Genomic DNA, 17,621 nt, shown 5'->3' with positions numbered 1-17,621 from the left:
GGAAGGGGCTAAGGAGCTCTGTTGGGGTCTCTTATAAACAGTAGAGCACTGATCCCGTTCGTGAGGGCTCCACTGTTATGACCTAATCACCTCCCAAAGGCCCCACCTACTAATACCATCACTGTTGAGGGTTAGGATTTCAACGTGAATTTTAGGTGGGGACACAAACATTTAGGCCATAGCAAAGAGGATAAAGGCATATTTAGAGAGGACAATTCAAGAGGTGAGTTAAGGATTGGCTGTGGCAATAAGTCCAGGATAACTCATATCTGTAGCAGGGTAATTAGGTGAAAGGTGGCACTAAAAGATAAAGAGTACAAAATGCATGGCAGGGAGGGTGTGGGGGAGAGCAGTGAGGTTTAGATTTTGTTGAGCCTGAGATTCTGGTGGTGCGTTTATCCAGAGATGTCTGGAAGGCTTTACATACGTGAATCTGAAGCCCTAGGGCAAAATATGAACTGGACAAGGAAATTTGGGAGTCATCTGCCTATTCTAGGAAAATAAAATTATGACAGAGGAAGCGCTTATGCTCAGGAAGCAAGTGGAGTGAGGAGACTCAGTGGGTTGAGGGTCTCACCCTGAGAGGTGTCAACGCCTGTATAATGGACCGAGGAAGAGGAACTCATGAAGACTAAAAAGAATTGATCAGAAGAGTATAAGGAAAACCAGGAGAAGGTAGTATCACGAGTCAAGTGAATACAGAGTAAAAACTTGAGAACCAGACATTTTAAAAAAGTAATTCAATAATAATAATTAATAATAATAATACTAATAGTAAACTGAACACCAGTAATCATCGTATGCTATCACATTTATCTTGAATCTTTTTCTTGGGATTTGAGTAGAGAAGGATTAGATGGTAGATGGTTATGTAGCTTCTGAAAAATATTCTAGATGCTTTCAAGGGCTCTAGTATTTGATTATGAAGCCCTAATTTAACTTCAAAACACAGTCGATCAATTTTCCTTCTTGATAGAGCTATCTCCCCAGCCCTCTTTTTACATGGTTGTCCTTGTTGAGGTCATTCTGGGGAACTTGTAAATGAAGTATGGGAGAGAGGGAAGAATATTTTCCAGTGGTAACTGAGCAGTAGTTTCAAGAGGGAGCGAAAGGAAGTTAGGAAGATATTTGCATGTTTGCCTATCTCTGAAGAAGAGATTACCTATACCTTTACAGAGTTAGGTGAATTGTAAAAGTGGAAGGATAATATATTAAGGCTGTTTCATATCTTACTTTCTCTATTTGGAACGCCAGCTACTTTTTGTCCCTAGTAACGTAAGCTAGTGTTTTTCCTCTCTCTGTTCTATGGAGTAAGATGTTAACTAGGTATTTTTCCATATTAAGTGTGTTTGGGTACGTCATATTTGGGAAATACTACATTTTTAAAAAGTTTAAACACTTTATCATAAGGGGCATTGTGACAGTAGAGTTACAGTTTGAGCTGGTCCTATAATCGTTTCTCCGTGAAACCTTACTGAGAAACCTTTGTGAACAACTCCCAGCATGGAAAATGTGGGTGCAATTCACTTACCCCTTCATGGGACTCTAGGACCCCAATAGAACTTTGCCTGGATCCCTGCTGAGTTGCTGAGAGGTGCTGGAGTGCAGTGGTTAATGCCATTGAATATGGAGTCACACTCTCTGGCTTTGAAGCCTCACCCTGTCATTGACCATGTGACTGGCCATGTGCCCTCTTTTTATGAAGGGATAGTAGGGTGGTCATGTGGATTAAATAAAATAATGTAAAATGCCTGGCACATAATGAGTGCTCAGTGAATATTATGATTATCATGATGATTATGATTATACTTGTTATAATTTCATTTTACAATATCTGGTCCAGAGACCCACAATGAAATAATAACCATGCTGGTTTTCCCGCCACCCTCAAACCTTGCACAGAGGAAACTAAAATTACGAGAATTTCTTTTACATGTCAGAATGACTAAAAGACTAGATTAAATTAATGTAGATGGTGGCTGAGGAATATAATTAAAATATATTTCACAGGACATTGAGCTTTAGAAAAGAAGTGCCTATGAAAGCAAGAGGACCTGATTTGAGAGTGACCCGGTTATTTGTCTCTCTATTGTAGCAGTGTTACCTGTTGCTGTGAATAGTTGCTGGTGTCTATTGTATCCCTTCCATGTGACTGCTGCTAATGGAACTTAATGAGTCTCCATTACTGCTGTTTGGACTGTACAATTTTTGAATTAGTTGAAACAGTGCACTAGATGGAGAGGCTCTAATTAAGCATATTTGGAAGGGAATATACATATATTTTGTTCTCTTTCCTTCATCATCCTTGCCAATTCTAGTTTTATAGGTTCCAGAAAGTCAAGAAGCCTTTACTAAGGCTCTACTGAGTTATAGAAGTTGAAGCAAGAAAGAGAGGGTTCCACCCACATAGGTGATAATCAAAATTATACCATCCTCTTTATTCTTTAACTCCTATCTACAAAGCTTCCAGGAAGAAGTGGAAGATTTCTCAATACATGTGACTTGAGATACATTCTAGAGAGGGAATGTCTAACACTATTTTGGGAAGTGCTTGCTACAGCTGAGTGCTAAGCTCTTCATGGTATAATTACTGCTTTTCCCAGCCCTCAAATAAGACTGGGGGCAATTTGTTATTTCTGCATACGGTCATGTTAGCCATGAAACTGTTGGTTTCCTCCCTTGCAATTTTTCACTTTATTCTGTTTATCAAAGATTTTCATTATTGGGAAATTGGAAAGTATACTCCTTCCTCCAAATAAAAGAATGAAACAGGGAGAAAAGAAAGAAAAAAAATGTCATAAGCTAGAGTCCACTGTGAAAAATTTGGTCTTTTTCCATTTAGTCTTCCATATATTTTTAGTTAAAATTATACAGGTTTGCATTTTGTCCCCACCCCTGCCATCAGAAATAGACAAAGAAAATGACTATTAACAATGTAAGTATGATTTTTAATGGCTGCATAATATTCTATCTCATCTGTCTGCCTTAGCATAGTAAAATTCCTGCCTCTTTATTTGTCTTGGCTATTTGAACATTCCAGTGTTGCATCCCTGCCAACCTTGAGTCACTAAATCTCTTTTTAAAAATTTGCTAGGTTAAAAAAATGTTACAGTGTAGACAAACTCATTGTTGTCTTATTTTTATTGATAATTTCTCTGCTTACCTAATGAGATTGGATATTTTACCACATTTCATTATCTTTTGTGAATTATCTATTCATGTCCTTTGGGGTCTTTATATTTTTTTTCTCAACAATTTGTAAAAACTTTTGACTACTTAAGGGATACAAACACCTCACTGTATTTGTTAGAATAATTTCCTGTTTATTTTTTGTTTTAAAATTTTGTGTTTTATTTTTATGTGTATGAGTTTCATTTTATGTAACCACAAAATATGTATTTTGTAATTTATTTTATTGATTGTTAAGCTTAGATAACTGTATTAATTTCCTGGGGCTGCCATAATAAAGTAAACTGGGTGTTTACTGGGTGTCTTACAACAACAGAAAACTGGGTGTCTTACAACAACAGAAATTTGTTATCTCACAGTTCTGGAGGCTAGAAGTCCGAAATTACGACGTTGGCAGGTCCATGTTTTCTCTGATGGCTCTAGGGAAGAAATCTTTCCTCGCCTCTTCTAGCTTCTGGTGTTTGCTGACACTTCTTGGTGTTCCTTGGCTTGTAGATGCATCACTCCAGTCATAAGGTGGTCTTCTCCCTGTTTATCGTCACACTGTCTTCCCTCTATGTCCAAATTTCCCTTTTTTATAAGGATATGAGTTGTATAGGCTTATGGCACACCTTAATGATCTTATTTTAACTTGATTACCTCTGTAAAGACCCTACTTTCAAATAAAGTCACATTCTAGGAGTACTGGGGGTTAGGACTTCAACATACCTTTTGGGGCGGTGGGGAGGACACAAAACAAAACCTATCCCCATACAGAGGTATTTACAGAGATATATACAGATATATTTTCTTTGTTCTTTCTAATTCTCCAAATGAAATCAATTGTTACATTTAATTTGACTCTACTTGCAATTTACTTTTGTACTTGCATAGCTGAAAGTGCCTTGTGTTGCTTTTACATGAATCAATGGCTAGATATCATAATTTTGGGTTAAAGTATTCAAAGTCATTTAAAAATTTGCGTCGGGCTTTCTCTGAATGTAGGTCTCTTAAAATGGGTTTTGTTTGAAAGTTGGGATGCCTGGTTGTACTGTAGACTTGGAATATTATTCTAAAAGAGCTGTAATTTTTTTTCTAATTATGTATTTGATTATTGATTCTGTTCTTATCATTCTAGTTTCTTCCTCAGCATTTCCTTTCTCTACCAAAATAGCACAGTGCTGGACAGTAAGAGATATTAAAATGTTTGCCTTGTAAATTAATGAATATATTAATGAATACAAATGGGCTGATTGATGAGATGATTGAAGGGATAACTAGCAGGAAGCTGGAAATGTGGCTCTGAAATATTGGAGAGAAATAAGGGGTAGAAATACAATTTGTAATTTTCCTTATTAAGGTGATAGTGGGAATTACAGGAGTGGGTGAGATCACCTGGGATGAGAGTGTGTTGGATAGAGAAGAAGGCAGGAGACAGACCTAACTTTGGGAAGCGGCTTAGGCTGAGGAGCCACCTAAGGATGGAAGCAGGACAGGAAGAGAGTAAGGCAAGTTCCCACGTACTGTGTTTATTGGCTTACTGTGTTTATTGGTTTTCTCCCTCCCTTTTTCCCTTAGGGTTACAGAAATGTGCTTCCAACTGAAAGAAATGAATGAAAAGGTGTCTTTCATAAGGGACTCCTTATTGTCTTTGGACAGCCAGGTGGGACACCTGCAGGACCTCTCTGCCCTGACAGTGGATACCTTAAAAGTCCTTTCTGCTGTTGACACCTTACAAGAGGATGAGGCCCTCCTGGCCAACAGAAAGCATTCTACTTGCAGAAAACTTCCCCACAGCTGGAGCAATGTCATCTGTGCAGAGGTTCTAGGCAGCCTGGAGATCTCTGAGAAGAAGAAATACCAGTGTTATAGCATGCCCCCTTCTTTGCTGCGGAGCCTGGCCAGAGGCTGGCATCCCCCACGAGTGCAGACAGGACCCTTTCTTGAGAGTACAGACAGAAAGTTTTCAAATGTAAGAGATGACCAGGAAAAGCAAGAAACAGAAAATAGTATAGTTGCTGCTGGGGTGTCCCTGAACAGGCAAGCACACCCAAAGTATGGCCAATTTCTCCTGGTCCCTTCTCATCTAGAGCAAGTTCCTTATTGTGCAGAAACTAACTTGCCTCTGTCCAGACCATCTTTGGAAGCAGGTACAGATGTGCTGGCAACTGAACATGTCACCCAGAGTGAGGTCCCTGTTCATCTGATGTGGCAGACCCCGGTTGTCTCAGCCCAGGGCTCAGTGGTGGAAACCAAGGAGCAGTATGAGTCACTTGCTCAGTTACCAGCCAGACAAGACAAGGGGGAGCAAGTGCTACCCACATTGATTTGCACACCTGCAGCCATTAAAGTGACCTCCCTCCCTTCCCAAGTCACGAGCATGCAAACTGGAGGTGGGTATGTGAACTGGGCATTTTCAGAAGGTGATGAAACTGGTGTGTTTAGTACCGAGAAACAATGGCAAACCTGCTTGGCCTCCACTTGTAACTGTGACTCCAAACAGAGTGAACAATGTCAGAGGCAGATCCGGGACAGATCCCTATCTGATAACTCAACAAGATTGGCCCAGAGGGATTGCTCAGAGGTGGGACCATGGCTTCAGCAAAACACATCCCTTCGGATCAGTCCCCTTCGTAGAGACAGGCCCTTCATTAGAAGTCAGAGTTTGAGATTGCACAAAGAGGAGAAATTGAAGATCTGTAAGATTAAAAGTAAGAAGTAAACATTTTTACAACTAGTATTAAATTCTTGCATTGCTATCATTCTCATTCTCCCTATTCTGTCAGTCCTTTCTGTGAAACAAAATGGTTCCGCCTACCATCTTACACTTTCTCATGTAAATCATTTCCCTTACAGATCTTTCAAAATCCTCAGAGATAGGACAGTCAAAATGGATCAAAGCAAAAATGCTAACCAAGGATAGGAAATTGTCAAAGAAAAAGAAGAAAACACAAGGACTACAGGTGCCAGTAAGTGTCTTTTGTGTTTTTGGCAATTGAGGTGGTATACTAACCTAGCTTGGTTTTTCTCTATTCTAAAGTGCCACGTACACAAAATAGCATTGTCCTGGAAGGAATGAAGATGCAAATTTAAGAGTCAGCAAAGTGGATTTGCCACAATTCATTTGTCAACTCATATGTTGAAGGACATTTGTGTTATTTTCAGTTTTGGGCTATTCCAAACAAAGCTGTTATGAACATTTGTGTACAAGTCTTTGTGTGGACATACATTTTAATTTCTCTTTGGTAAATATTTAGGAATGGAATGCTAGAGTCTTATAGTAAGTATTTGTTTAATTTTAGAAGAAACATACATCCCCACCAGCTTATGAGTAGTAGTTTGAGAGTTCCAGTGGTCCACATCCTCACCAATCCTTAGTATGCTCAGTCTTTTTAATTTTAGCATATTAGTGGGTGTGTAGTGGTATCTCACAGTTGTTTCATTTGCATTTCCGTAGTGACTAGTGCTGCTAGGTATCTTTTCATGTGCTTATATTCCATCTGTGTATCTTTTTTGGTGAAATATCCATTCAAATCTTTTGTTCATTTAAAAAATTGGGTTGTGGGACTTCCCTGGTGGTGCAGTGGTTAAGAATCCACCTGGCAATGCAGGGGACACGGGTGCGATCCCTGGTCCAGGAAGATCCTACATGCTGCGGAGCAGCTAAGCCCGTGCACTACAACTACTGAGCTTGCGCTGTAGAGCCCACGAGCCACAACTACTGAGCCTGCACACCACAACTACTGAAGCCTGCGAGCTCTAGAACCCATGCACTGCAACTACTGAAGGCCATGCGCTCTAGGGCCCATGTGCTGCAACTACTGAGTCCATGTGCTGCAACTACTGAAGCCTGTGTGCCTAGAGCCTGTGCTCTGCAACAGGAAACCAACACAGTGAGAAGCCTGTGCACTGCAACGAAGAGTAGCCCCCACTCGCAACTAGAGAAAGCCCGTGCACAGCAACAAAGACCCAACACAGCCATAAATAAATAAACAAACAAACAAATAAAATTGGGTTGTTTGTCGTTAGGTTGCAAGAGTTTTTTTTTTTTTTTTCTTATTCTAGATATAAGCCCGTTGTTGGATATACGTTTTACAAATATTTCCTCTCAGTTGGTGGCTTGCCTTTTATTTTTCATAAATGTCCTTGGAAACATAGGACACTTTTATTTTGATGAAGTCCAATATTTGATTTTTTTCTTTCATGACTATGCTTTTCATATCATATTTAAGAAATTTTGCCAAACCCAAGATCACTAAGAGTTTCTCTTACGTTTTCTCCTAGGAATTTTATATTTAGGTCTATATTTAGGTTAAGTTCTGATCATTTGTTGGTGGTATATAGAAATATAATTTTTAAAATATTGATTTTGTATCCTACAACCTTGCTAAACTTACTTATTTGTTTGAGTAGGGTTTTTTTTGTTACTTCTTTAGAATGTTCTATATAAATGATCATGTTATCTACAAATGAAAATAGTATTACTTTTTCCTTTCAAATCTGGATGTATTTTATTCCTTTTTCTTGCCCAGTTACATTGGTAGTACCTCTAGTACAATACTGAATAGAAGTGGTGAAAACAGGTAGCCTTTCCTTGTTTCTTCTCTTTAGGTGGAAAGTATTTAGTCTTTTAGCAGTAAGTATGATGTTAGCTGTAGGGTTTTTATGTGGATGCCCTTTATCAGGTTGAAGAATTTGTCTTCTATTCTTACTCTTCTGAGAATTTTTATTATTAATAGATATTGACATTTGTCAAATGCTTTTTCTGTGTTAACCTATATGGTCAGATGGTTTTTCATTTTTATTATGTTAATATGATGAATTATATTAATTAATTTTATAATGTTAGAAGTAATGTTTAGAATATTAAATCAGCCTTGCTGGGATGAACCACAACTGGTCATGATGTATTATCTTTTTCAGATGCTGTATTCATTTTGCTAACATCTTGATACAATTTTTTTGCATCTCTTTTCTTGAAAAATATTTATCTTTAGATCTCTCTCCTTGTAATATCTTTGTCTGGTTTTGGTATCAGGGTGATGCTGGGCTTATTGACTGAGTTGGGAAGTGTTTCTTCTTCATTTTTCTGGGTGAGTTTGAATAGACATTATTTAAATCTTACTTATTTGGTAGAATCAACAGTGAAACCATCTTTGTGGGAAAGTTTTAACTACAGATTCAATTTCTGTAATAGATATAGGGCTATTCAGTTTATGTGATTCTTCTTGAGTGTGCTTTGTGTCTTTTGAGGAACCTGTCCATTTAAGTTTTTAAATTTATTGGCATAAAGTTTTTATAATATTATCTTATTATCCTTTTATTGTCTGCGAGATCTGTAGTGACATCACTTCTCACTTCTCTCTTTCCTAATATTTTATATTTGTGTTTTCTCTTTTTGTTTTATGATTAGTCTGGCTACAGGTTTATCTGCTTTACTGATCTTTTCACAGAACCAGCTCTTGGTTCATTGATTTTTTCTTTGAATTCTATTTCATTGATTTCTGCTCCTTATTATTTCCTTTGTTCTGTTTACTTTGGGTTTAATTAGCTCCTTTTTTGTTTTTGTTTTTGTTTTTGCTAGTTTGTTAAGGTAGAAGCCTTGGTTGTTGATTTGAGACTTCCTTCTTTTCTAGTATAGGCATTTAATGCTATAAAATTCCTTCTAATCGTTGTTCTAGCTATATCCTACAAATTCTGATACGTTATGTTTTCATTTGCATTCAGTAAATCTTTTTGTTTATTGTTAGGAAGCCTTAGATCTGAGTTGACAATTCTGCAGGACTTCACTTTTCATGATCTTAATGCCCTGCTTCATTTTTCTGTTCTACATGTATTTTTACATATAATAACATGTGTGCATTTTTCAAAGCACCTCAACTCTCTTTAGAATGAGAAGCAGAAGCAAAAAGATAAATATTGAATCAATTATGTAAAATCACCTTTTGGAGGAGAGACTTAGCTTTGATAAAGACTCTTCTTTCAGGGAAAATGCCACGAATTGCTGGGACCCCATAAAATATGAATTTAAATAGAGTTATTTTAGAAATAGTTAAAATGGCCAGAGTTAAACTAGAAATAACTGAGCTCAAGTACTAATATCTTGCATTTGGTTGTTGTCCTGTAGTTTGTCAATTTATCTCATTTCTTCTCTGCCCCTGGGAAGGACATAAGGCAGCCACTATTATTGGCTATCTATTATTTTAAGGATGAAGGGAATGGAGCTCATAGACATTGCATGATTTGCCCAGTTCATATAGCTTCTAAGTGACAGAACTAGAATTCTAACAAGTTCTTTTGGATCCAACCCTTACGTTTTTGTTGTTTTGCTCTCTACCAGTAGTTCTCAAACTGTGGTCTCCCATCAGCTTTAGCACCACCTGGAAACATACTAGACATACAAATTCTCCCTCTGCCCCAAACCTACTGAATCACAGATCCTGAGGATGGGACTCAGTGATCTGTGGTTTAACACAATCCTGGGTGATTCTGATGCACACTCAAGTTTAAGAACTGCTCCCCACCCTGGTTCTCAATCATGACTGCAGATAGAAAAGTCACATGGATGCTTGGGTCCTGCCAGCATGAGTGATGGAAGTTCAAAGCTTCAAGGTGATTTTAATGTGCAGCCAATGTTAACAACCACTCCTCTTCAACATAGTACCTCTATTAATGTGATTCAAAACGTATTCAGATTAATGTCACTGTGTTCCAACGAGTGTTTTTCTCTCCAGGTCATAACAGTCAACACCTGCTCTCAAAGTGACCAACTGAACCCAGAGCCAGGAGAAAATAAGATCTCAGAAGAACAGAATTGCAGCAAGAACTGGATTCCGGTGTCCAAATTTAGTCAGATAAGTATGTAACAGTCTACACTCTTGAATCCCAAAAATTCTGGTAGTGTTTTCTCAGGGTATGATCTTTAGACCAGTGGTGGTCCCTCCTGTTCTTTCAAGTGGGAGATGAGAGAATGACCACACTCTCTTAGGAAAATAGCTCTTTTCTGCTTTTAGTTTTTATGAAAGGGATGCAATTTCCACTTGTTTAATGGAATCGTTTTCAGAATTTAGAAAAGAAAAATTTAAATTAATTAAAATTTAGATAATCTCGTATTCAGAGCTGTTGAATCTGGGTTAGAGAGTATTCATTTAGTCTGATTTATGGGTGGGGTTGTCTAATTTTACAAATTCTTTAAAGGTCAAGTGACATTGATATGAGCCTTTACACACAATTCAGTGGATTGAGTTGTAGTTGGTTATTTACTACTGCTTACATATAGTGTTTGTTCCATTGGCAAATATCCCTTAAGCTTAATCGTAATGATGTTTGTAGAGGATAGAAGACAGATCAATGAGCTGGAACGAAGACTGTGAGCTAGGCATAGAATGTGAAATAAGCCTGGATATATGAGGGCAGATTATGAATTGAGAGCAATGCACTGAACATTGAACTTCTTGCATTTGATAATAAGAGAACTTTACTCATTTTTAAACAGAGGGGACTATGTGATTAAGGAGTCATAAATATTTAAAATTATTTGAAATACTAAACTTAGGTACAAATATATATTGTATTGAAATCTATGTTACTATGCTTCTTTAAAACTTTGTTTGCTCTATGGTCACTAGTTTTCAACCAAGGGGTGATTCCCCCTCCCCAACCAACAATGTCTGAAGACATCGTAAGACATTTTTCGTTGTCACAACTGAAGGAGGGGCAGTTGCTCTTGGCATCATTTTTCCATTATTTATGTTTTTTAAAAATATATAAAAGATATGGTTGATATAATATTGTATTATTTTTAGGTGTACAACATAATGGTTTGATATATGTATATGTTGAAAATGATTACCACAATAAGTTAACATCCATCACATAGTTAACAATTATTTTTTCTTGTGATGAGAACTTTTAAGATCTATTGTCTTAGCAACTTTCAAATATACAATACAGTATTGTTAACTGCAGTCACCATGCTGTACATTACCTCCCCAGGTATTTATTTATTTTATAGCTGGAGTTTGTACCTTTTGACCATCTTCACTCATCTCTCTCACCCTCCCATCCCCCAAATTATTTAAGTTCTTTCCAAAAAATTTCAAACTGAGAAAGATGGGTGTGGCAGGAGGGTTCTGGCAAAGAATCTCATGTAAATCTGATGATCAGAAAGGAAGAGAAGATTTAGGGAGTTAGGCTGACTCCAGGCGCCTGGCTAATCAACTTGAACCACATCCTGGGTTGAGAATTTCAGTTTTTAAAAACTTGTCTGAGTTAAGAATTAATTAAAAAAGAATTTAAAAAAAATAAAATTTTGAGGGTGAGGAGGTGCCCTGTCAGGTAGATCTTTCTAAAGACAAAAAGTAAAGTTCTGAGGAAATCAACTATGAAAAGGAAAGAATTAAAAAAAAAAAAGGAAAGCATAGTTTGTTTAATTTTAATTATAATACTGTGCTATCATTGAAATCATATTTATCATAATTTTATGATGTTACAAAAAATATCATACATGAAATTTTTTGATTTTTCTTTTCCAGTAGCTTTTTTGCATTTCCTGTATACTTTTTTTTTTTTTTTAGCATTAAACAGTAGGAAAAAAAATAAATGGTTATTTCCTACATTTAGCCAGGAACTTTTTTTTTCCACATTTTTATTGGAGTATAATTGCTTTACAGTGTTGTGTTAGTTTCTGCTGTACAACAAAGTGAATCAGCTATATACATATATCCCCATATCCCCTCCCTTTTGAGCCTCTCTCCCATCCTCCCTATCCCACCCCTCTAGGTAGTCACAAAGTATCCAGTTGATCTGCCTGTGCTATTCAGCAGCTTCCCACTAGCCATCCATTTTACATTTGGTAGTGTACATATGTCAATGCTACTCTCTCACTTCATCCCAGCTTCCCCTTCCCCTGCTGTGTCCTCAAGTCTGTTCTCTACATCTGCATCTTTATTCCTGCCGTGCCACTAGGTTCATCAGTACCGTTTTTTTAGATTCCATATATATGCGTTAGTGTCAGTTTCGTTCCTTTTTATGGTGGAGTAATATTCCATTGTATATGTGTGCCACATCTTCTTTATCCATTCATCTGCTGATGGACATTTAGGTGGCTTCCATGTCCTTAGCCAGGGACTCTTAATAAGTATTATTCTCAGAATTAATCCAACCAAATATTTATTAAATTATTATTGGGCACCTGCTATATGCCAGTGACTCTGTAAGTACCAAGTATAAAAAATAATAACAGTAATGATCCTTGTCAAGATTTTTTAAAGAAAAGGATAAAAATTTAAACTATTGGCTGGCATTCTTTTCTATCTTTCTTTTGTTTTTGTTTTCTTTTTTAAGTAGCCTACTGTAATGCCTGATGCAGTTGTTAAGGAAGAATTCCTAACAATTTGGACCTCAAATTTCATGTATTTTTAAATAAAGCATGGATGATAGGGTGCAGGGGAAGGTAAGTGTGCAAAAATTACTAAAGGTGTTCAATAGGAGGGCAGGTTATGGATAACTTAATTCTTTGATAGAGAAGTATAAATTGTTATAAATGTAAAGGTGACTATTGAAGAATAGAAATAGGGTATATAGCTTTCAGCCACTTGAGTAAAGCTCAAAAAGGACAAAGGAATCTTGGTAAAACTTGCTAAAAAGAGAAAGAAAACCCTATATTCCAATTTGGATGAATGCATGGTGTTCAGATCTTTTATTTGGAACTGTGATTCAAGTGTAACATATTTTCACGTATTCTCTATTTTTTTTCCTTCCTTTTAACAAGGTCTAGAATCTTACATATATCAGAAAATGAAAAGTAGAGAAACTGAACGGCATTCTGTACAAGTCAGTGATTATGTAAGGCAGTCTCAAGAGGTAAAAACATTTTATTTGATATTTTAAAAGCTCAGTTTCTCACCCTTTGTCCCCCCACTTTATTCTTTCCTTGTTGTTTGCCTTTATGCAATTTATCCACCCAGTAATTTATCCTGGGTATTTTTATCATGAAATAGAAAGAATTTAGGAATTTTTGAAACTGTTTTTGCATATATAAAAGTTGCCATGTGGAAGAAAAATAAGATATTTTCAATACACTTTTAAGAGGTAGAGCTAACATCAACATATAGACTCTACTGGGAGACAGATTTCAGCCTGATTTGAGAAGGAATTTTTAGCAGTTGGAGCTTTCCAAGGATGGAATGGTTTATTTCTTGAAGTTGTAAGTGCCTCACTTAGTGTGGTTAATTAAACAGGCAAAGCAAACATCTTTGCAGATGTGTTGGAAGGGATTTGGACATTGCAGGGTAAAGGACTTCCAGTGTTTCTCTACCACTGATTTTGCAGTCTGTTTTTCTTACCATTTGCAAATATGTGCCTGTTTTATTGCCATCCACCATGAGGGAAGTGTGGTCTAGTTAGACTAGCCCCCAAAATCTAATCTTGGTCTTGGTTTGAATATTACCTCTATGACCTTGGAAACTATATGAATGTATACTAACAACCTCAGATGTTCTTGTAGGAATGCAATCTGTGAAAGTAAAATATAAGACTACTTGAAGGTAATTGGAGGCAGGGACCTGTCTGCCCTGTCAAATCCTGGGTCTGTCACTTCCTAGGTTTCAAAGCTATATACATCAATTAACCTGTGAGCTTCATTACCTGTATCTCTAAAATGGGGTTAATGCCATCCTTACGAGACTGATAGTGGATAACAGAAATAACACCGATGAAAATGCCTAGAGTAATGCTTGGAGTATAGAAATAGAATGAGATATATTCAAGGTGACATTCTAAATAATCATCAACTGAAACAATAATCTGATGATAGGATATAATAATGTAATGGTCAGTGTTTCCTGTCAACTTTGACCTTCTTTTCTTCTTTCATGTCATTAACTGATGTTATATGTTCACACTCATTTTTGTAAAAACCGTTATGTATTACATTTTCTCTTTGATGTCCCCATAAAAGTAATTCTTTCTGTTAAGGTCAGTCACCACATTGAGTTACTCATATATTGTGCTAAGATTATGCAGCTTTCTAGCTTGAGTCTTGCATGTTTAGTAAGAGAAATATTGAGCTTAGAGGAAGGGAAAAAAAGAACTATACCCTCCAAGGAGTGTGTTCTGCAAATGTATTACTGGAAGCTTGGGGTGGGAGAGAGTTGGGTGAACATGTAATGACCTTTCCCTTCTGCCCAGGATCTAAGCAAAAACTCTTTGTGGAATTCAAGGAGCACCAAGGTCAATAGGAACTCTCAGTGAGTATTTCTAAATGTCTGTCTTTAAGCATCTTTGGCTTTTTTTTTTTTTAACTGGATTGGGAATAAAGGTTTAATTGGGTAAGAAAAGGAGAAAAAAAAAAGTGTGTGTCCAATGACAGTATTTTTCTTGTGTTAGCAAGAATGAAAATTATTCATTCTCCTAGTTTTCCTGTTTCTGGCAACAAGATCTCACCTTAGTGCCTTTTAAGAATATAATAATACATGTACTACTGTAGCAAATTAACCATTTGTCTTTTTTTTTTAATTTTATTTTTGGCTGCGTTGGGTCTTCGTTGCTGCACGCGGGCTTTCCCTAGTTGCAGCGAGCGGGGGCTAATCTTCGTTGTGGTTCATGGGCTTCTCATTGCGGTGGCTTCTCTTGTTGCGGAGCACAGGCTCTAGGCTCACGGGCTTCAGTAGTTGTGGCGCACTGGCTTAGTTGCTCCGTGGCCTGTGGGATCTTCCCGGACCTGGGCTCGAGCCTGTGTCCCCTGCATTGGCAGGAGGATTCTTAACCACTGCACCACCAGGGAAGTCCCTAACCATTTGTCTTTTTAGTGTCAAAAAAGCACACATGAAATAATGAGTATCATATATTTTCTGATAGATAAGAGTGAAATTTGCATTAAAAAGTAGGAATAAATTTGTCTTGACTGAAAATAAAAAGACTTAGAATGAAAACTAAATAAATTTTTTAGGTTTTTTTTCAAAATTTTCCTTTTAGTTTATAAGATGGATCTTTTTGGTTTCTCCTTAACATCCTAAGTGTTTGTCAAAGCAGTAACAAGTTGAGAAGGATTGAGACAGAGAGAAAGGAAGACAGGGCTAGAGAGAGGAGATAGAGAACTCACCTTTTTATAGACTTGAGGTTCCTCCTAGACTTTTATTTATTCAGAGAAAATTTGAAAACCAACCAAGCAAAGATTTTTCTGTTTGTAGTGTTTTATGGACTTTCCCAGTTACGTCATCAAATTAACCATTCTTAGAGTTATAGGAGCAGAATTCAAAAGCATCTGTACTCTACAAAGGGCCCGTTGATGCCAGGCAGGTGGAATATGGCAGTCAGTTTGCAGTCAGCTCTGTTTGAGATGGCCTTTTCTCTGGAGCTCTCAAGGTCTCTCTGTGTAAGCCTGCCTCTAGCCTTAATGTGCACATGAATTTCTTCTCCCAAAGGTTCAGTAGTTTGTGCTCATGCAGAGTAGTGGGTTATTGCAGCATGAAATTAAACAATAATTGTAATTGTACTTGCTTCCCCAAGGACCTTAAATACTGGAGATATTCTTCGAATGTATTTATTCCGACTTGACCATGGCCACTTGTGCACTTGAGCAGGGCATGTAACAATTTAAAGAGAGCTAATTTCAGCCTGTGAACATTTAGGGGCCATGTGGGCTAATGAAACTGATTTGTTGGCTTGTCCAGAGATATTCACAGACTCTTTTGTAGGCATCTGCTTTGCATAGTTCAGGAAGCCTTTAGTTTAATTGATCCAGAACAACACAAGCACAGTTAAATCTTATATATGTTGTGTGATCACATAACTAATTAAAAACAAAACCAACAACTGCTTTTCAGTTAGCTTAGGGCCTACTCAGTAAATCAATTACATGTATATCTGGTGCTCATTCTTCTATGAAAACAATTGTAGGGTTGTAAACTGTTTCTCTAAAGGTAGGGGTCAAATGTAACTGATACCCTTCCTTCAAAGTAATATATACACATGTATATACATATATACTTATAGACTGTATTATTACTGTTTCACACACTTTTCCTTTCTTTGATCACTGAAAATTTTGAAGCATTATCTAAACAACTTTAATTTTTCAAACAGGTTGAGAAGTTCAAATGGAGTTAACAGTAAGTTTTTATATTTTTATTTTTTCATCTTATCAGTGGTGGGGTTTACTCTCCTGCTGTCTCAGACTTTTATAGTTCTTGAAATCCTATTTATGATTTTTGTTTACAAAGTAGCAAGTTCGGTAGAAAAGTAGAAAGTTGAATGTCTTTCTCCAGATAAATCAGGAGTGATGTCTGGTTTAAAAATTTTTGTTACCTGTTTTTGACTGTGATTTTCTAGTTGTCTCTGTGAGTGAGGGTATAGCCACTGAGCTCATTTAGACTGTTCAACAATTCTTACTGTCATCGTTTAACACATTGTTATTTAAGAACCATTCATAAGATTGTATGTGGATTTCCTTTCCGATATGTCTTCAGTGGAACTCCATGCCCCAAGTGGCTAAGTAGGACCAAGCGTACTTTGGTGAGACATCTCCCTGGTGAAGCCACTCTCATTAGCTACTTTCAAATTTCATCACAACCTGTACCTTTCCATCTTCCTGACCCCTCGATACAGACTGGGCACCTTCATCACTTATGTGAAACCTTCAGTGCCTTCCCATTACCTATAGGATGGGCTGCAAACCCCTTACTCTTTCTCAATGCTCTTGAGAGTCTGGCCCCAGTCCAAATTTCCAGGCTCATGAATGAGCCCTTTTATGCAATATTTCTTCCATGAAGAATGTGACCACCTACCTATTACCCTCTCCACATGGTATCTAGAAGGCATCTTCAAATGTGGAACAAAATGTTCCACCTCCCTTCTCTGCCATCTCAGGAAATTACAACTTTATCCTTCCCGTTGCTGAGGCCAAAGTCTTGCAGTCATACTTGACTCCCATTTTCTCACATGCCCACAGCCAACCCATCAGTAAGTCTTTCAAAATATATTGAGAAGCTGATCACTTTGCTACCCCCACATATCACTTTTCACCTCTTCCCTGCATTACAGGATGGCCTCCAAACCGTCTCTCTATTTCCAGAGAGCAGCTGGAATAACACTTTTAAACTCAAAGTCATATTGAGTCACTCTTCTGTTCAAATGGTGTTCCAGCTCATTCTGTAAAAGCAAAGTCCAAACACCATCTACAAGGCCCTGCTGATCTGCTCCCCCCCTTCAACTCTCCCCTCTCCTTTGCTCTCAGCACAGTCCACTCTGGCCACTCTCTCCTCCTTAACACAGTAAGTATGGTCCTGCCTCAGGATGTTTGCACTTGCCATTACTTCTGCCTGGAATACTCTTCATTTATCCATATGACTCACCCCCTCTCTTCCTTCGGGTCTTTGCTCACATTTCACCTTATCAGAGAGGTCTTTCCTAACCAACCTATATAATATAGAATAGTAATCTCCCTGTCTCCC

The 17,621-nt window shown here is 37.4% G+C and overlaps 1 protein-coding gene across 1 annotated transcript in view; it reads left to right on the top strand.

Moving 5' to 3' along the window:
- TRPM6 (transient receptor potential cation channel subfamily M member 6) overlaps positions 1 to 17,621 on the top strand; it is a 139,678-nt gene that overhangs the window by 98,168 nt on the left and 23,889 nt on the right. The window contains 6 exon segments of the mRNA XM_081236652.1: positions 4,747 to 5,879; positions 6,025 to 6,137; positions 9,903 to 10,026; positions 12,941 to 13,032; positions 14,359 to 14,417; positions 16,255 to 16,280. Of these exon segments, the coding sequence (XP_081092778.1) occupies positions 4,747 to 5,879; positions 6,025 to 6,137; positions 9,903 to 10,026; positions 12,941 to 13,032; positions 14,359 to 14,417; positions 16,255 to 16,280 (1,547 nt within the window).

Source organism: Mesoplodon bidens (genome assembly GCF_964165515.1).
Source record: "Mesoplodon bidens genome assembly, chromosome: 6".
NCBI lineage: Eukaryota > Metazoa > Chordata > Mammalia > Artiodactyla > Ziphiidae > Mesoplodon > Mesoplodon bidens.
Note: the sequence above shows the minus strand (reverse complement) of the source record. Positions and strands in the feature narration are given on the sequence as shown.